We start from the raw sequence: 20,897 nt of genomic DNA, 5'->3' as shown, positions 1-20,897 counted from the left end.
GAACCTGGCAACTAAGAATGTGCCTAGAAGAAGGAACAGGGAGCATGCTAGCTTGGGGAAAAAAAAGGAACTAGTAAAAAAAATCCTACTCACAGTTTGGAAATATTTTTGTTTATTTTGCATAGTGTTTAGTATAACAACCCAGCTAGATACAAAAACATGTTTTCATTGCATTCAAATTACTCCCTCTCTCCCCTCCATGATTATATTCTAAATGTCTGGAAACATACTTGGAGTCAATATGAATAGCAAAAAAGAAAAAAAAGCAGATGCAATTCAACCCTAAATCATCTTCAGATTCCCTCATTCCTTCTTTTAGTATTTATACATATGGCTTCATAACCATAATCTTTCCAGTTTCTGATCAACACCAGGCAATGCAAGTGGTGAACATACTGGACTGGACTTGTTCTGTTAAGTACTGCTCAGAAGCTCAGACAGCAGTATCAGTCTCTCTTACAGTCTATACTATGCAAAATGGTTCAGCATCTCTAGAATAATAACAGGTCACTGAAAAAACAGACGCACCACTCTCTCCCCTTTGTCTCTCTTTTTCTTTATCTCATCCTTCCCACCCCCCCACCCCCCCCCCGCCCCGACCCCCATAATTTAATTTCAGGATGAATTAAAACCAGCTGTAGCAAAATCTTGCAAATGATAGTGCCTAAGAAAACGTGTTCACTGCCAGACTCCAAGAAGTATTCTTCCCATTCTCCAATTCCACCCTTAAAATAAAGAATTTGCTTTTAGTATATGTGACTACCCATCCTTTCCTGTAAGAGGACAGTCATACGAACAAAAACACGTCAGTTTACAGACAGACAGCTTGCAGAAAATAAAAAGATTGGTTATTTTATGAACAGTAACATCAGTCCTCAAGTTATATGCAAGATAATGGTAACGAAAGTTTGTATTTCAGGACTCACTGATTGCCACAAGAATCAAAAAGGAATTTTTCACAATGCATGACAGCTAGCTTCATTTACAGGGGTGGAATGAGGGGATTTGTTCTCATCTTCCCTTAAAGCAACAGACTGTCATCTAACAGATGAAAATGTAGGTCTCACTGAGCCTGGGGCTCCATTCTCCTAATTTTCAGTGTCTTTGTGCATGAAACCTTAAAAGACGAAATCTGAGTTAACAAAAATACACACAATATTGTGTGCCTTTTCCAGTGCAGAATTCCATGACAAGCCATGGGGTTAATGAATGGTTTCCAAGGCCAAATTTGTGTGTATGTCCCCTTGGATTTTGGAGACAAAGACAGCAGAGAAAGTATACGATTTTTTTTTTTACTATTCTGAAAGAGACAAACAGTATTTCAGTGGTACAGCTGCACAATTCAGTAACAGAATGGATTTCAGTGCAGAGATGCACGTCTGGGGTTCCCAGACTGCTTTACATTTCCACTGATGCAGCACAAGGTACTTCAAAGTGGTACCTAGCCCCAGAAACACTAGGCTGAGGACCACCAAGGCTGTGGCAGGATCCTACCACAAGTTCTGATGCTGATCATGGTGGCAGTGCCCTTGCAATGGCTGATGTTGTGATACTGGTGCATGGTATCTCAGATTAGTAAATATGATAAGTGGAAGTGCGTAACATCTGAATCAAAGACTCAACATACTTTAAAAATAGAAAATACTTTCCCCCAAAATCAAGTGCCTGCAAAATGAATACAACCAAGTACTGTCCTTATGACATAAAGCCATATTTGAATGGCCGGTCAAAGTAGATGCAGTCAGAAGCTTGAGAATAGTTTGATTTATTACTAGTTTTGCAAGTGTACCAAAACCAAACAAATGAAAACTCATTTCATCCTTTTCCTAAGGAAAAGAGCAATGTAGCAAATCCATTCTTTACCCTCTCTGAAAAAAAAAAGAGGTTAAATTCATAAATGTAGTCCTGGGTCTTCATAATTCAGTGGTAAAACTGTCACTGATTTCAGCATAGTAAAGCCCTTTGAAAGTTTCAGTTTGGATTATTTGGTATGAACTAATTAAGTGAGTTCTGCAGCTGCATGCCTCACTGGCATGTTGGAAAGTCTGGAGCTAGTATGGCCAAATACAAGGTATGTAAATGAATTGCCTGAAAAAACTATGCAAGATTTTATTTTGAAAGAAAACTGTTCAGATGCACATTTCTAAAACAGAACATAAGCTAAAAATAACATTAAAAAAATTATTCCTTATCTTGAAAAGTTAAGATCAATGATTCCAAAATAAGGCTTGCAACACAGGTAATACCCCAACCTCTCATTACAGAATCACAGAATCATCTAGGTTGGAAAGGACCTTGAAGATCATCTAGTCCAATCGTTAAAATCATTAGGGTGATCCAGGAACAGCTAATGGCAGCAGAGCAGGATGCTAGTTTGTCTCACTGCTCTTAGCATACACAAAGGCAGGTCAGAATCATAGAATAGTTTGGGTTGGAAGACACCTTAAAGATCATCTAGTTCCAACCCCTCTGCTGTGGGCAGGGGCACCTTCCACAGGAAGAAGGAAGGTGACTGTCTTAACATGCAGACATTCACTAACCAAAACAAAACTGATGGGTCTAATTGTAGACCAATTAGCCTTTAATAGTTGTTTGCCCTTTTTTTTCCTTTTTGTGTCCTATTCCACAGAGCTACAGCATGCAACTTGACTGGCACAAATCAACCTTCCCATTCCCTCCATGGTAGCAGTGTAGCCTAAATGCCTCAGAGGTAGAAACCAGACTGTTATTCAGCAGTAGACATATTTATTGACTACTCTAGTTGTTTTCAGTTAGCAAAGCAGATGTCTAGAGTGATGAGAAATTTCAGGAACCCAAAGAATACACCCAGAACAAATTTCAGAGAAAGAACTGTGAGAAATCTTACTGCAATGGGAGTCTACAACTCAGATAGAAGCAGTTTCTTTCATTATGAACTGTGGTCTATTGAAGAAAATATAAGCTAAATATGAGGGAACATATTCATTTTTTTAGCTTAAACTTTTAAACCTTTTTAGACAAAGCACCTATTGAAAGGCTTCTGAGTATGTCCCTATCAGGCATGAGAAAGCTTGGCCCAGTGCACATTTGATTTCATTTTCCATCTTTACTGGTAAAATTGACATTTCTCCATGTAATTTGAGAACTTTTACTATTCTTGGCATCCAATAAAACTTTCCGTATGAAAGTCTTTATTTCCATTTTCACCAGTGAAAACACACACTTCCACTTTGGTGAGCAGAGAAGTTAAAAGTTTACTGTATTGAAATATGTATTTATTTTATTGTATTGAAAACTGTATTCATCATATATAAAAAACAAGCAAGAGCCTTTGGAAAGGCCAAAACACTGGTGCAGGCTACCTAAAACTGCTTTTCTAAGACATGCAACAGAATTCCAATGCTGGGAGGGCACAAGTGAACAAAAACATCTCTTACTAACTTGTCTTCAATCCTTAACAGCTTAATCATCTAGCCTGACAGACTGCCCAGTGTGAACCAGCTGGTTACCAAAGTAATACTGGGAGCATGAGTGGTCTTGATTCTGCCCGGGGGGTTGTAAAAAGCAACTCTGAAGTTTCACCAACACTCTCTTTGGAAAGGCTGTGACTGCAATCCCTTCCAAACAGTTTTAGCATCATGCTATGCCATAATCTCTCCAGTTTTTCAAGAAACTGACAAAGGTTTGCTCACAGTCATTCTGGTATGAAGGCAGTTTAGATAGCTACAGTACCCTCACTATCACATTACTAAATTATTTTATATAATATGGATGTGACTGTCAAAGCTGTACTTCACTTACCACATTGCTGCACGTCCTGTACCGGATGTTTCGCCCTTCACAGATCCTGTGTCCAAAAATTAAAAACAAACCCCAAACCATTAATAGCTGAATATAAAAAGCAAACACATAATGTTTACTGTGTCAGCATCTTTTCTACAAAGACCTCTAATCACCAAATCTCCCACCAACCCTCTTCCCCAGAGTAAAGGGCTCTCTGTCCCTATATGTGCACTGAGGTTTGAATTCTACAACTCCTCAGTTTCCTACCTTTGCTTTAAAAATGAGTTTCTAGAGGGTGGCATCAGTTTATAAATGAGGTTGGAAGTCAGAGTATAGAACTTAGCTGGAAATCAACATCTGAATCACATTAATAATGCCCCATGTCTCCCAGCTACCCACAGTGATTTCACAAGGGCACAGCTCTGCGTCTACCCAGGCACACACCTCAGCATTGATACAGTCAGAGCAGCTGGGCTTTTCTGGCTGGGGAGCAACCAACGCATTGGGAGGAAGGAAGCTTGACTACAGCAGCGTGAAATGACAAGTTGAAATTTTCCCAATTTGATATGAGGGCAGAAGGAGAGGCTAAAACTTCCCCTTGATCCACCAGCCCTTCACTGCTCCCTGATCCCTGATGCAGAACAGCATCCAAAGAGCAGCTGGGCCCAGCAGAGGTCAAGAAGAGCACGTGCCCTGACGTGTGCTCTCCATGGCTCTCCTCCTTTTCCCCCACAGCAGACCCATACCAGCTCTGATTCTGGCAGGGCTCCCAGATGAAAGGTCAACACCCAGATATCTTTTTAACACTCAGCAGTGTGCATTCCGAGTATTTGATCTTAGGTGAAGTTTCACGTGTTTTATAAGTTCAGACTGCATATTTGATGGAGGTCCTCAGTTCAAGTCAGAATGCAGGGTTTGGCTTTTAAAGATTATCCTTCAAAATAATAGGATTCCTTACATTTTTAATTTTTTTAATTTCACAACTTTTTTTCCCTTCTTTTTTGGCCAGAAGCACACATTCCTTGAGAACTAAATGCCTGCCAAGACTGAATTTTTAAATCCAAACCATTTTGAACTATCCAAGAGAAAGGACAGCATCTGCATGTATTTGTGTCATTCTTTTTTCCTTCATTTTTTAAAAACAGAAAAATCTTTTTCCATACTGAGTTAACTCTAAAACAAACTGAACAGATTTCCTTTAAATTATTAAAGTCATCCTTTTTCCCATCTTTATTCACAAGACTTAATTGTGAAATTCCTCCAGCAGTCATCTACACCTATGTGAGTACAAAATCAGAGTAAAACACAGTTTTGCAAACATATCACAGGGGTATAAATGATCACAAAAGACATAGACAAGTAAATAAACCCTATTACTTTTTCAGAAGAAATGTAAGCATAAAGACAACATATTCAGTTGTATAGCATTTGACATATAAAGAATGCTGCTAAAAGCATAATAGGAGTATGATTAATTCAATGGTTTTGTAACGTTATATAATTAACTCAAGTAAATTTTGATCATTGCAAACATGCACAGAAGTGAAAAGTATACACAGAGTATGTAACACTAGAAAAAAACAGTTTTAGCAGTACAATAATAAAAATTATATTCACAATATGTTATGAACTAAAAAACAAAAAAGAAAACCCAAGCAACTCCCCCACTATCCCAGTCATTCCTGAACAATATAGACAAGCTGGTAGAGAGACTGTGGTGCACGTCAATGTTGTTTACACACCGTTACACTCAATAGAGAGACTCTTGACTTACACCAATCAGTAGCAAAGAAAAAATTGTATTATACAGCATGTAGGCTGTTCTAGTGCAGGCCTTGTACACCACTATGACAGCTTGTTCAGCAAGCTTGATACTGCCCCATCTGTCTCTGAGAAATGCTATACAACCCATCAGACATCCCTTTGCTTCACACAGACCTGCTGTTACCACAATTTCAATTATCGCAATTTATTAACCTCAGAATCACTGCACTGCCAGGGAAATTTAAACTTCTATCATCTGCCTCACAGTTTCTTCTTCTTTTCACAGTTTCTTCATATTGTCTGTTTTAAAATGAAAAAACACTTACTTTTTGCTTATTCTTTGCATTAGGGAAAAAAGAATAGGTACGTTGATTAGACATGTGCAACAGAACTCCATTTCTGAACAACCCTGGCCATTAGCCAAAGGAGTGAAACTGGAAGAAAAATCTGAATAGTTCTGTTGCAAAAGTAGATACTTGAATTTAAGAGAATCTGGAATATTGTCCTGAAGCAGCATAGATGTGAGACACAAACTATTCTGCAAATCTATTGTGAAAATGCACCAACTCAGGCTAAAAGTGGTTTGCCTGCTTTTGTTTGATGGGTGGTAACTGGGAGACTAATGAGCTTAAACAGCAAAATTCCAAATATGGGCTGGGAGAGGGGACAAGGGGAGTTTTGCAAGAGTGGGTCCTAGTGTTCATGAATCATCACAAGTATCTACTTTTGGATTCAAAGCCATATGATTTGTAGAAAAAAAAAAGATGGCTAAAAAGAATCTGAAAATAAAATTTAAAGAGCAGCTTTTGGGGGGCATAAATTTTGATTTTTAAAAGTAAATTCTGTTTCTGTGCTTGTCTATGCTTAAAATAGGGGAGCTGTAATCATCTAGTGAACGTAATCCTGTTAAAGTGAAACACACAGCATTCTGCATGATATCAGGCCAGACTAAGTTTTCTCCTCTAGGCAGGGTTCAAATTAATGGTACAGGTCCCATATCTCAGTGTGGATTCTTTGCAGAATGCCACAGCACAGAGCATTTAACATGCAAGGAAGGACCACAGTGGATTAGTAAAACCATGTTATGAGATGATACAGTCACCGCACATCCTGTGACTTCTGCAGCGTATAAATGAGAACTCATATCAACAAGGAGTACATACAGTCTGTTGGAAAAAGTAGAAGTCACCCAAAATGGCAACTTTGTCTTAGAGAGCACACAAAGAGTGGGAGCAGTAAGAGGTACTTCTAAGTCTTCTCTGTTATCTATACACTGCAGGGGATTTTGCAGAGGAAAAAGGTAGCTGAGGGTTTCGCTTGACAGGCAATTATTATCATGTGAATATGAAAGAAAAGCAAGCTATTGGGAATAATGTTTCATTCTTCAAACCTAGTCACTTGTTTTCAGTAAAGTTTCTGAAAGACATTAACAATTTTTAATATATTAAAATATTCACTTCTCTTAATGTAAACAACCCAAAACCCTGGTATTTATTTCTCCAGGCTCCAGTTTGTAGAGGGACTTAGTTCAAGTCCCCCCCTCAAAGGTCTAAAGTAGATGTGTATTTGTGCTCAGCTAGAGTTAGAAGCCTTGCAATAATCCATGTCAGAAAGAATAGCAATCTCATGCCAAAATTGCCTTTATCTGTAATTACCAAAGATGATGAAAGAGATTTGCAGAGGAGGATCTCATCCACTCCTGCCACTCTCAGCAGTCATCAAAGTTTGAAATGCTTTTCTTAAGAAACAAGTCTCCAAATAAGCAAGCAACTATGAGCCAAAAGTGGGTTATTTTTCTGGATGTGAATTGTGATGCAACTGTTCACTACAGGGGTTTGAAAGTTTATGTAATATTGGACAATTTTCGTTCCTCTTTATTTTCACACCCTTTGATAACCACTTTTCTGGGACAGGTTCTAGTTTCTGCACTGTACCTGTGAGAAAAGTATGCTGTGGGCCTTCCTCCTCCCATGAGATCTTAGGCAGGCTGCATCAGCCCTCCCCTTCCCCTGGTGCCAGAAGGCATGAGGCCATGCTACACACACAGTAACACAGAATCACAGAATCACAGAATCATCTAGGTTGGAAAGGACCTTGAAGATCATCTAGCCCAACCGTTAACCTAACACTGACAGTTTCCAACTACACCATATCCCTCAGCGCTATGTCAACCCGACTCTTAAACACCATCTTGCATCTCTCTTTCCTCACCGTGTTCCTCTTACCTCTTTCTCAAATGTTGCACAGTATTATGACCCCCTCTCATCCTCAGTACAGTATCTGTGTTTGTCCTCTGGGGAAAAGAGAGTCTCTTATTTTTTAAGCACATCCCTTTTTCCATAAAGGAAACAGGAGGGAAGGCCATGGACACCAAATTGTTATGAAAAAGGAGGACACATCAGGACTGCATTGACTTTATGAGTTCACTTTTTCAAACTGTCTTGTCAGGTCTGCCCAACTTCATGTCCAGATTATTCAATTGACAATAAATTGAAATTATGCATAAACATTTTTCCACAGACTTTTGTTAATAAGCACCTTGCCTGCCACAACAGGTTGTGCAGATGCACTGGTATGTTTTGCCATGCAGCTTGATGTTGCAACTGTAAAAATCTTTCATTCCTTAGGAGACTGTCTCCTACAGACTTCTGCACCTTGTTCAAATAGTGAAACAACAGAAGTATTACAGGAATAGTTAACTTTGAGACAAGAAAAGTGGACATGGATAGACAAGCCAACTTTCCTTGGCAAATTTAGTTACAGATCATATGAATACTCTTTCTGCAGGAGTAAAAAAATAAACAACCAGGAGGCAAAATACCAATTTGAGTCACCACACACAGGAAGCTGGGTAGGCAAATAAAAACATGGGTACTGATCTGTGGCCACCAAAGACCTACTTTTTGCATAAATAATGAGCAGCCCTGCAGAGAAGGATTTGGGATACTGGTGGATGAAAAATTAGATACGAGCTGGCAACATGGGCTTGCAGCTTAGAAAGCCAATATTATCCTGGGCTACATAAAAAGAAGCATGGCCAGCAGGTCAAGGGAGGTGATTGTCCCCCTCTACTCAACTCTGCTGAGACCCCACCTGGAGTACAGCATCCAGCTCTGGGGTCCCCAGTACAAGGCAGACATTGAGCTTGGTAGAGCAGATCCAGAGGAGGGCCACAAAAATGATCAGAGGGCGGAAACACCTCTCCTACGAAGAAAGACTGAGAGAGTTGGGGTTGAAGATGTGATCATGAGGGGAAAGTCCCATTTAACCAACTTAATGTCCTTTTGTGACAAGGTCACCCATCTAGTTGACCAGGGGAAGCCAGTAGATATGGGGTTTTTGGATTTTAGCAAAGCTTTTGATACTGTCTCTCACACTATCCTTCTGGACAACATGTCCAGCACACAGCTAGACAAGTCCATAATACATTAGGTGAACAACTGACTGATGGGTCAAGTTCAAAGAGTTACAGTAAATGGGGTCACGTCAGGCTCATGGCCAGTCACCAGTGGGGTTCCCCAGTGCTTGATTTTAGGGCCAGTGCTCTCTAATGTTTTTATAAATCATCTGGATGCAGGAATTAAATGTACTTAAAGTAAGTTTGTGATGATACTAAATTAGGAGGAGCTGTGAACTCCCTAGAGGGTAGAGAGGTCTTACAGAGAGATCTGGATAGACTCGAGATGGGCAGTTATCAACCATGTGAAATTTAACAGGAACGAGTTCAGGATTCTCCACCTGGGAAGGAGTAATCCTGGTTATACAGACAAACTGGGGGACTAAAGGCTGGAAAGCAGTCCTGTGGGAAGAGATCTGGGATGCTGAGCAGATGGCAAGTTCAATATGAGTCAACAGTGTGCCCTGGCAGCCAAAAGGGCCAACTGTGTTCTAGTGTGCATCAAGCACAGCATTGCTAGCCGGTCGAGGGAGGTGATTATTCCACTCTACACTGCACTGCTGTGGCCCCACCTCAAATACTGTGTGCAGTTTTGGGCGCCTCAATGTAAGAAGGACATTAGACTATTAGAGTGTGTTCAGCAGAGGGTGACCAAGACAGTGAAAGGTCTCAAGGGCAAGACTTACGAGGAGTGGCTGAGGTCACTTGCTTTGTTCAGCTTGGAGAAGGCTGAGAGCTGACCTCATCGCAGTCTACAGCTTCCTCAAGGGGGACAGCAGCGTGGGAGGTGCTGATCTCCTCTTTCTGGTGACCAGCGATAGGACACGAGGAAATGGAATGAAGCTGCATCATGGGAAGTTCAGATTGGACATTAGGAAAAGGTTCTTCACTGAGAGGGTGGTCAGTCACTGGATCAGGCTCCCCAGAGAAGCGGTCACGGCACCAAGCCTGTCAAAGTTCAAAGAGCATCTGGATGATGCTCTTAGTCATATGGTTTTAGTTTTAGGTAGTCCTGTGAGGAACAGGGAGTTGGACTTGATGATCCTTATGGGTCCTTTCCAACTCGAGGTATTCTGTGATTCTATGATTCTGTGTTTGGCCTGGAGAAAAGAAGGCTCTAGGCGACCTTAGTACAGCATTTTAATATATAAAGAGAGCTTATATGAAAGATGGATAAAGCCATTTTACCAAGGCCAGTACTGACAGGACAAGGAGCAATGATCCTGAAAGAGGATAGATTTAAATTGGGCATAATAAACGAATTTTTTGATGATGCAGGTCGTGAGACACTGGAACAGGTTGCCCAGAGAAGTTGTGGATGCCCCATCACTGGAAGTGTTCAAGTTCAGGTTGGACTGGGCTTTAAGCAACCTGATCTAATGAAAAATGTCCCTGTTCATGGCAGTGGGTTTATACTAGATGATCTTTGAAGGTCCTTTCCAACCCAAACCATTTTATGATTCTATGAATAAATAACATTGACTCTCACGTATGTGAAGGGGATGACTACGGAACTGTCCTGGTTTCAGCTGGGATAGAGCTAATTTTCTTCCTAGTAGTTAGTACAGTGCTGTGTTTTGGATTTAGTATGAGAATAATGTTGATAATACACTGATGTTTTAGTTGTTGCTAAGTAGTACTTTTCCTAAGTCAAGGACTTTTCAGTTTCCCATGTTCTGCCAGCGAGCAGGTGCACAAGAAGCTGGGACAGAGCACCGCCAGGACAGCTGACCTGAATTAGCTGAAGGAGTATTCCATACCATAGGACATCATGCTCAGTATCTAAACTGGGGGAAGTTGGCCAGGAGGGGCCAGTCGTTGCTGGGGAACTGGATGGGCATTGGTCAGCAGGTGGTGAGAAATTGCATTGTGCATCACTTGTCTTTTTTCTTTCTCTTTTTTTTTGTTATCTTCCTTTTCATCATCATTATTATTATTGTTATTATAGTTATATTTTATTTTATTTCAATTATTAAAATGTTCTTATATCAACACACAAGTTTTACTTTTTTTTTCAATTCTCCTCCCCATCCCACTGGAAGCAGGGAGGAGTAGTCAAGCAGTTCCATGGTGCTCAGTTGCCAGCTGGGGTTAAACCATGACAGCAACTAACAAAAAAGCCATACTGGGCTTTACTCTGTGAAACTCTGCTGTGTATCTAGAGTAAATTCACTAGAATCAAAATAATATAATATGGCTATACACATATGGAATATGACTATACATTGTCGGAGTCACCATTAGCCGGGGTCCTTATTTCTCCGTGCGGGAACAGAAACGACACAACACCAATGTGATGATCAGGTCATCCATCTTTTTATTATATATTATTGTTTTTTCTCTATTCCTTTTCTGGTTACATTTATATTCTACTAAGTTCTGTACACGCACTCATCTATCTTCTAATAGGCTACGGGTCATCTGCACGCGCTGTTCACGCGCCTCTACAAGCATTTGCATTGGTTAATTGCAATTAGCACGTAAAGCCCAAAACTTGCCAAAACTCCCTTATCTCATACCCTGTTTTGCTCAGACTTGTGTGCTTTTGCTGACCACAGGTGTTTCTCACTTATTTGCTGTCTTGTGTGTTTTTGCCAGCCTTATTTTGCTGGCCTTGTCTTCGTCCTTGCATTCTTCTGTCTGCCCTAACTTTCTCCCAGCGCGGCCCAGACTCCTACAATACGTTATATCAAAGAAATGCTGTTAGAAAAAAGGAAAAAGTGCCTTTTTTTGATACTTAACCTGTACTCTGACTGACCGTTTAGGAATTTGAAGGACAAGTAAATAGTGCTTCTCAAAGACAAAGTCCCTTTCATGGTGATATTAGTACAAAACAACTACTTGTTTTTGGCTACCTGATGACTGTTGAAGTTGTGTTGAATGCTCTGTTGTACCGGGTCTGGCTGAGCCAGAATTGGTTTTCCCCTGTAGCAGCCCTCATGGTGCTGTGTTTGATGTTGGGAGCTGGCAGGGTGTTGATAGCACACTGGTGGTGTGGCTACTGCTGAGTAGTGCTTACACAGCACCAAGGCTCTTTCCGACATTTCCTCCCCCACAGTGGGACAGGGTGGGCAAGATCTTGGGAGGGGACACAACCAGGACAGCTGACCCGAACTGACCAAAGGGATATTCCATACCATATGACGTCTGCTCAGTATAAAGCTGGGAGAAAGGAGGAAGGGGGTGGGGTCACCCTTGGTCCTCCGAGGCAACCACTACGCATATTGGAGCCCTGCTTCCTGAGAAGGCCCGACATCGCCTGTTCATGGGAAGTAGAGAATACATCTGTTTTCTTTATTTTGCTTCCATGCGCGGACCTTTGCTTCGCTTTGCTTATATTAAACTGCTTTTGTTTTACCCACAAGGGTTGTTTTGTTTTCGTATCTTATTTTCTTTCCCCTCTTTGCCCTGTTGAGAAAAAAAGGGGGAAGGGGGGGAAGTGATAGAGCGACTTGGTGGGCACCTGGCATTTAGCCAAGGTCAAACCACCACATCCGTACAGAATGCCATCCAATCTCTTCTAAAGGTTTGTTTATACTGTAAGCTATAGTGCAAGAAATAACCCAAGTAACCTAAAGGTAGCTAGCCATCCAGCTACTGATATACCAAGTTGGCTATTTCTAGCAGCCTAGTCAAAATAGCATAGAGCCCCAAGAAAGCTATTATATCTATTGGTCTGACAGAGATAAGCCTTTCCTTCTACAGGTATGATTAGGCTCATGTCACAATTTCATTTTAAATTCTGGAAGTTTGATGAGGGAAACAGTTCAGAACTGAGAATATTGTTGGGAATGTTATAAAATGATCAGCTGCAGTTCCAGCAGTGCTCCAACCCACATAAAGGTCTTACTCTGAGTAGCTTCTGCTACCCTTGGAGTTTAAGGTGGGCATTACATTTACTCAAAAGTAAAGCAGACCGTGGTCTTTTGCTGTACAAATTGCTGGACAGAATAGAGTTTACTCCAATTTTTACTTTCAAACTTTTTTTGTGTTATTCAGAGCCTCTGAATATTATTTTCTAAGTAATAGCTGGCATTAACCAACACTTCCTGAACTCTCAATAAAATATGACTAGCTAGTCCAATTAAAATAACAAAAATCAAATTTGAGAAAAATAAAGGAAAAGAAAGAGAAAAATTTTTCAGAGTGCTTTCAGGCTACTGTTCATTTTCATGCATTTAGTCTCTCATGTTTGTCACTGTAGTATTTTTTATTTTCTTAAGATTCTTTTAAAAAGTGTCTTTAGATTTGCACATACAACACATATTGAAGATACACAGAATGCAGTTACAGTTGCAAATGTTTTTCAGTTGCTCACTGGCCAAGAAAGGCAGAAAAACCACAAGAATTAAACAAGTGCCTTTCAGCAAAACAATGGCAAGAGGTCTCTTCACAGTTCAAATGGAAAGAAAATGCAATACTAAATCTCACCTGGCCTTCCGTATCACAAAGATAGCATCTAGAACACATTGCAGGCCCAAAAGTACTAACACCCCAAATCTGAACATGCCTGAGCTCAGATCTGGATCCAAGGTTTGCAGCTGGTCTTTACAAAACAAATCTGCTGAGCAGGAACCCAAGTTCCCCATGATTTGAGGAAGTTTGAATGTGGGTCTGAATCACATGTGTTAGCCCAGATCCATTGAAATGATCATGCTTTCTCCTGTACAATGTATTGCTTGGGGCTTCAGAGAATCACTTAACTAAGCTTACAAAAACTCCCCATCAAGCAAAGGCCTGGCCTATTTAATTATTTTTCATTGAAATCCCAGAAGAGATTTATTGAAAGAATTATGAATATACAAGAGTTCTGTCAGTGAACCTGGATTTACAAACAGTATATCATCCAAGTGAAGGCTTCACGGACATTTTGTTAGGTAGGCTACTCCTCAACAGAGAGACAGATCTATGGAGACCATATCCATCACTCATCTGTAGGCAATACTGACTAGCATTCATTCTAACACAGATCAGTTTCCCACTCAAAACACCAACATAAAACATCCCTGTGGCAACTCTAACGAAGTATTACATGGGAAAACAACACTAGGAAAGCATTTTATATATTTTTAGCTACTTCACTGAGGCACAGAAGACAGAAATTAGGACAGCCTGCACAAGGTGACTAACTGGTTCTCCAAAGACCATCAGCAATCACTCCACAGATTACAACACTGACCTAGACTGCATGAAACTTGCAGATTTTTATAGTGTTGACTCAAATTTAAACTTGTCGTTTACTGCTTCTGCCATCAGGAAGAGTTAGAACTGTAATCTCTCTCAAAAAATGGAAATGCTTCTCCGTCAGATGAAATCAGAAAATGTTCTCATAATTACAGATTTGACTAATCCCAGAGTAAATAGAATAAAAATTTCCCTTTTAAAATGCTGCTAGATGGCACAGCTTTAACCAGAAGCATCTACAAACTACATATACTCAAAATATCTTCCAAATGTTTAAAACCATCCAATATAGCATGGAGGATGTCCTTTACAAAGTAAACCAGCTACAGCTATCAACTGAAGCCAATAACCAAGTTATTGAGGTAACCTGAAGGTCATTTGCAGGAAGTAATACATAAAGCTAGCATACAGATACAGTTTTGATCAGGGTAATGAGAACCATCCTCCAAAATCATCTGGTAGCACAGGTGACCTAAGAATTTTATAATATTGATTGTTCTCCCACTGAGCGGCATGACATGCTTCATCAGAACGCTATTTACTTTTGTGGATGTATTCAGCAGTTATGATAGCATTTGCACAAAAATATTTTGCTCTTTATTCTACAGACCTTAAGATAGCAAAGAGCTTATTCTAGAAGTCATAAAAACCCACAGGATTTAAAATTATCATTCTGACTGGCACAGGAACATTTCATAAAGTGACATAATTCTCTTATTTAGTAGTGCCAGGATTAGAGCAGACTGCGTTTATATCTTTGCACAACAGCTGCAGTAGTTCATGTTAGCTTCTATCTAATGAAGTAACCCAAAAACTAGAATAACTATTTCATCGTAATTTTCACTTAGAAAGTTTAAAGGACCTTTTATCAATGTTAGATGTAAAAAAATTCAGATTCTCTTGCGATCTAAGCCCAGACAGATAAGTCTGTGAATGTGGCCTGAAACTAGGGGTCACAGCCACATGCTTGGATTAAATTCTAAATTCAGTTGTGAAGCAGCAACACAACAGTAGACAATGTTCTGGTATTAAAGGTATACAGCTGAAAGTTTAAACAGTATTTTTAAAATATGTAGTATTTGATGTATCCACTTTTCAGTGATGGTCAGTGTTGTTGTAATGAGTTCTAATTCTATTATTTAACCTTAAACTAACATGAATAACATGCATCTATTCCATCATCATGACAGGCCACAAAGCATTTGATGCTTGAGTTGTGAATTGATAATCTGTGTGATCAAAATGAGAAAATATTACGCCTTAATGAAATAAATCCAATTTACTTTGGGCTTCTGACTTATGAAAAATGTCACACAGTATAAAATTGACCTAATTTTAGCTAATTTAGCTAATTTATTAAACCTAACCTCCAAAGGTCTCAGTGGCTATTTTACTGATCAGCAGAGTCAAACCACAATAAAACTGAGAGTCATTTATGCAGAACTACTGTCTTCATCTTGCAGAATGCAGTGGCAGTGGGCTTGTGAAGAATGTGATGGTGATTTGTGTTGTGGAATATAGCAACTTTAATGTGAGGAGCAGGTGTCCTACAGGTATTTCGCAATGTATATAAGTTAAAGGGGATTTACCATGGTTTTGTTGTTAAAATGGTTTGGAGTTTTTTTTCTGTAAACACAGACTCCTATGGACTGTTACTGCGCAAGTGGAAAAGTACTGGAGGGACCCCTGTCAGAAGCCCTTAGAAGACCCGGGAAAGTTCCAGAAGCTCTACTGCACATGTGCAGACTGGGAGAAGGTTCGAGAAAGCTCTATTGCGCCTGCGCAGCCAGGAGGTGGAAACTTTTTGGGGAGAATTACGCCCATTTTGTGAATATGCATGAGGGTAAACTATAAGGGGGGTGGCACAGCTCCACCTAGCGTGTGTCGGTGTGGAGCGGAAAGCCCCCTCCCGAGCGTACCGAGTCCAATAAATTTATAAAACTATTTTTCTGGTTCTGCCTCTGCATTTATAACAGGCTGAACAACCAAACTAGTGAATCATGTACTTCAGCTACTTTAGCAAGCAGAGCTGATGGAAAGGGTGTTTCATACTGGTGGTTTGCTAGCATTACCAAAAGGCAGCCATCAGCTGAAGGAAGGAAGGGAGGTATTTGAAAAGGTGAAAAAAATATATTCCTGCAAGTAACAAAGCCAGTATGAAGCATCTGAACAAAGGTGGGATCGTGACTCTCTCATGTATGTTCCCTCTTTTTTTTCTTTCCTTTTTTTTTTTTTTTTTTTTTTTTTTAGAATCGCTGTCACTTTCATCACTGAGGGAAATTTGTCAGGAAAATGTAATGTTGACTTTCTTCTGCTACTAAACACACATCCCTCATCTAATGGTGGAAAGCCTCCACTCTATTCAGCAGCTTACACACGATTTCCCAGAGGTAAGAGTGATGATCTCAAATTTTGACCCCTTAACCCAGATTCAGTATCCATGGGCCTCCATAGCCAGCTTAGCACTCTGCTGTACACTCACACAAACTGTTCCCTGCTTCATGCTTTAACCAGGAACAGCAGCAGTAGTAACAGGTAGGGTTTCTAAGCAGTTTGAAGAAAGACGACTTCTCAATTATCTGCTAAAATCATTCCCCAAACTCTAAGACATCCTGCTCTTCTGCTGCCTACAACCTTACTTTACTAGAAAGTGATGACGAATTTAGAAGGCGATAGGAAAAAAATCACAACTATCTTCTTGCCAAGCCTAGAAACAGTAAAACACTATTGATATTACTGGAGTACTTGTCAATATGTAAAGTACAATTCCAGAACACACATAATATTTTTAGGTCGAGAACAGGTGAACTTAGCATGAGAGAATTTATAATTTCTTCTATGATTTGAAAATGTATTCCAATACAAGGAAATTAAATAAATGCACATGAACGTCAGATATCTAATGAACATTCAGCTATTCATTACTCTGTTTGCTTGAATCAACATGCACACTTACTAATACCTGATTGAAGGTCTGTAAGTACTATCAATCAGCATGCGGGATGAAAAACTCCAGCTCTACTGTACAGCAGGCAGACTGCAACAAATAATAGCCAGATTCCAAGGAAGAGAGCAAAGACCATAATGCAGTGTCTCTCCACCTGCTCTGCCTATGCATTTCCAGCGTCCCTGTAGCTAATAAAACTTGGTTCTCTGTAGAAGCACAACTTTTTCTAGTTTGGCCCTCAAGAAAAACAGGAGTGGTCTGTGGTTCTCCTCTCTACAGGTTTTGACCAGCAGTGCTGCATGGCACTTCATGATGGAGAGGAGACAGATGAGTTTCTGTTTCCTGATCTTTGTACACACACCCCCCTCCCCCCCCCCAAAAATACTGAAACTGAAGGGCAAAACACTGACATGATAAAAATAAATACTTCTTCCCCCAATATATAGTTAGGCTGGGAGGTTGACTTTCAAGTTGGTTGAGGCAAACAACTGTAACATTTAAAGGGGGTCTCCCCTTTTGTGTAAATAACAAGAATACCTGAAGTTATAAAGAGTTAATGCCAACAAAGAGCACAAAAAGTGTCATGCTTTGCAGTTTAGCCCAGTCTTTAACTAATTAGCAAAATGTTATTTTCCTGGGGCTTATTCTGCCACCAGAGTGACCCAAGTGCTGCTTGCTGTCAGTGTGAAATACCAAGGCACATGGTTGACTTGGGCTGACAACTCTTGTCTGCTTGTGTGACTGGCATATTTATTTATATCACTGTCATGCTAAATGTCCTTAGCATAATCAGGACCAGTTGTTCTAATGAAATGTACTGTTAAACAGCCCCTACCCTGAAATGTTTGCCATCTAAAACACTAGAAAATAGAATTTCTCACTAACACTTTCCATTCTTTCATCACAGCTGCAAAGGCCTAACACAAAACATGTTCCCAAAACAAACAACACAAGCACTAACATAACTTTGGCAAATGAAAGCTGGATAGAAAACTGTTTTCCTTTATTTAGCTGCATATACTAATGGTGTTTAGCAATGGGCAATTAGACTTTGCATTTCTTCAAAGCAGATGCACTGGGTTCTTTCTTTTCATATAATGCTCTGAAAGTCACCTCATACAGAACTAAAAGATGTAAGGCATTATGAAAATTTCTCCCAGGATGAGAAATATTTAGGATTAAATCGTTCCAAAACATCTGAATGTGCTGCCAGTTTTCATTTGCCAGAAGTATCTAGTATCCTCCTTCATGCTGCCATGAAATATACACAGCAAATACATGAGATAAACTGTACCAACCAAGAAATTGTCCCAGAAGGGTGGACATTTTGTTCTAGCCTTGCCAGGTTTGAAATACTCATGTGCACAGGCTTATTTCCAAATCAAAGTCTGGATGAGTTTTTTTCCCCTGCTCTCTCTCTGCCTTTTTCTTAGTGACTTAAAATGTTTGCCTAGCACAGAAATTAATAATTTAAACTGTTTATTTAATTAGCAATCACACAGAGACCAGGAAAAAGGAAAAACTATCACACTTTTGATACTGTGCTAATTCCATGTCAAATTTTACTATTTATGATTTATAGTCACTGGCTAGCAAATGTTGTGCACTTAATTTAACCCCTGCATCCTATCCTGGAAACAGGGGACTTCCATGTCTGAACGGCCAAAGTCTGTAGTTAGTTTCTTAAGGCAGGAACCATTGCTTATCTACTGATGGGACAGTAGTAAGGTATTGTATGAAAAACAAGTACTGTGCAATTTATAATTTTATTTCCTGTTCCACTGGGGTAGCTTCAGGGACATCCTGTATAGTACAAGAGGAGCAGACAGGGAGAGCCTGCCCAGAAAGGGTGGTTTATACTTACATACTACAGAGTCCTATGACTACTACTACTACTGTCATGGACCTCCAAGACTTTTCTCCTCTAGAAATTATGAAGCAGTTCTCAGTGAGGGAGCAGAGGTGTAGTCAGCAAGCTCTTGTATTACTCAGATCCCCCAGATCTCCTAATATGTCTGGATTCATGTTTACATTAAAGGAACATATAGAAGATCACCTGTTTTCCTACGTCTGAAAAGGATACGCTGTGATTGAAAACAAATTCCTGACTCTGCAATTCTTGATTTTGAGGCGTTTGCAGAACCACTGTTTCCTATGGAACTAACAAGAAATGAGAATTTGTCCCCGAGTTAAAAAAACCAAATTATTATTTTTTTTTCCATGGAGATGGAAAAGTACTGTTTTCCCACTGGTTTCAGTAGATGCCTTTGCCTAGCTTGTCTCTTTTAAGCAGACTTTTGCACACTGTCAACTCAATAACTGCTGGAACTAAGAGACCAAACTGTCTACAGATAAAGCTAAAATACACAATATTGTATTCTGATCTTATGGTTCAGTGCCTTGTACTGTTACTTGTCCCACTAAACAACATGATGTACTAAAATGTCAGATTGTAGGAAACAATTTGGAGTGTATTGTCATTGTTTTATTAACATTGTTAACAAATGTTAAACATTTATTAACATTTTTATAAACACATGAAAGAACATACAAAAGAAATGTGCAGGATGGAAAATTGTATTACATTTTTTATACTACAATATATAAGGTATCAGAGATGGCAGTAAGCCACAAAGTTTGGGTCTGGAGGGTCTGGAGTTTTCCTTCATATCCTTTATCAGAAATCTGTTAATATTTATCACATATACCATGTTTACTGCAGGTAAATTTTTTCCTAAAGTAGATAGAAATAGTATTTGCTAGAAATATTTTGCAGGTAAAACTTACATTTACTACAGAGTGGAAGTGACGTCAAATGACTCTTCTGTGTTCCACTGCAAGCTAGTAACTGGGAAGGAATAAAATCTCAGATGCCTGACTCGGTACCCAGACTTTACCTTTGCACTGGGCCATTCTACTTCTGCCTGTTGGGGAGAGTTTCCTGGTATGGAAGACTTCTTATCTGAAAATTAATTCCCAAGATATCCTCAGCAGAATTATAATTCTTTCTTATATAGCTCAGTATGTTGTGTTGTGATACTTTTATAGTTTAAGATACTGTGGGGCACTAAACCTAGTGAATTAGCTGTAGTCCAGTACAAATGCATGAAGAGTCTTACCGCTTAATGGTGAAAGAGTAGGGAGGTTTAATTTTTTAGTAGCTGGCAGCCTTGCAAGCTGTTCAGGCAACTTTTCTATCTCCATAGGTTCTCACTATGTTTTAAAAAGGTGTTGCCTTATCAAACATGTTGGCTGCTTGCCTGAATTAAAAAAACACCATAATTTTTAACACTGAGTTGGAAATCTCAGCATAGTTCAAGACACTGATTACTTTTTATGGTCTGACACATACAAGTAAGTTGGTTTCTCCTATCAGTAAAGTAAAAAGTGTTCACCCACTTACTTGCTGCTCAGGCAGCGTCTCAGTGAATACGAAGCCCCTCCTCCACAAGTGCGTGAACATTCACTCCATGAGCCCCAGGCATCCCACAGTGAGTCCTGGTCTTCCTCTGAGCGAGCTGTTCTGGAGCTCTGAGGAGAGGGAGAAGGAAAAGAAATCAGGAAAAATAATTTAAAGGACAAAAAACATTGTTGCTAGTTTAACCTTTTTTTTTACTGCATATCTTCTTGGTCATTCAAAGCACTGAATAAATATGTTATTCTCTGTCATTCCTACTGATTGGCAGCCGGTTCCTGCAGTGGGGCTTGCTGTATGAACTTGCTTTCATCCTTTGAGTATCATACTCTGTCTTAATTTGAGACTGGTGATGACTATTATAAAAGAGCACTTTGGACAACAGTGAGACAAAGGATTTTTCCTGATTAGAGGTGGAGTATTGTAGA

General features: G+C 39.7%; 1 protein-coding gene across 1 annotated transcript in view; it reads right to left on the bottom strand.

Moving 5' to 3' along the window:
• ADAMTSL1 (ADAMTS like 1) overlaps positions 1–20,897 on the bottom strand; it is a 215,875-nt gene that overhangs the window by 170,076 nt on the left and 24,902 nt on the right. Inside the window, exons 2-3 of the mRNA XM_074855478.1 lie at positions 20,458–20,585; positions 3,781–3,826 (exon numbers count right to left, since the gene is read on the bottom strand). Of these exons, the coding sequence (XP_074711579.1) occupies positions 3,781–3,826; positions 20,458–20,585 (174 nt within the window). The remainder of the gene's footprint in view (positions 1–3,780; positions 3,827–20,457; positions 20,586–20,897) is intronic.

The sequence above is a fragment of the Strix uralensis genome, chromosome Z (assembly GCF_047716275.1).
Source record: "Strix uralensis isolate ZFMK-TIS-50842 chromosome Z, bStrUra1, whole genome shotgun sequence".
Classification (NCBI taxonomy): domain Eukaryota; kingdom Metazoa; phylum Chordata; class Aves; order Strigiformes; family Strigidae; genus Strix; species Strix uralensis.
The sequence above is the reverse complement of the archived record's forward strand: the minus strand, read 5'-3'. Positions and strand labels throughout refer to the sequence as shown.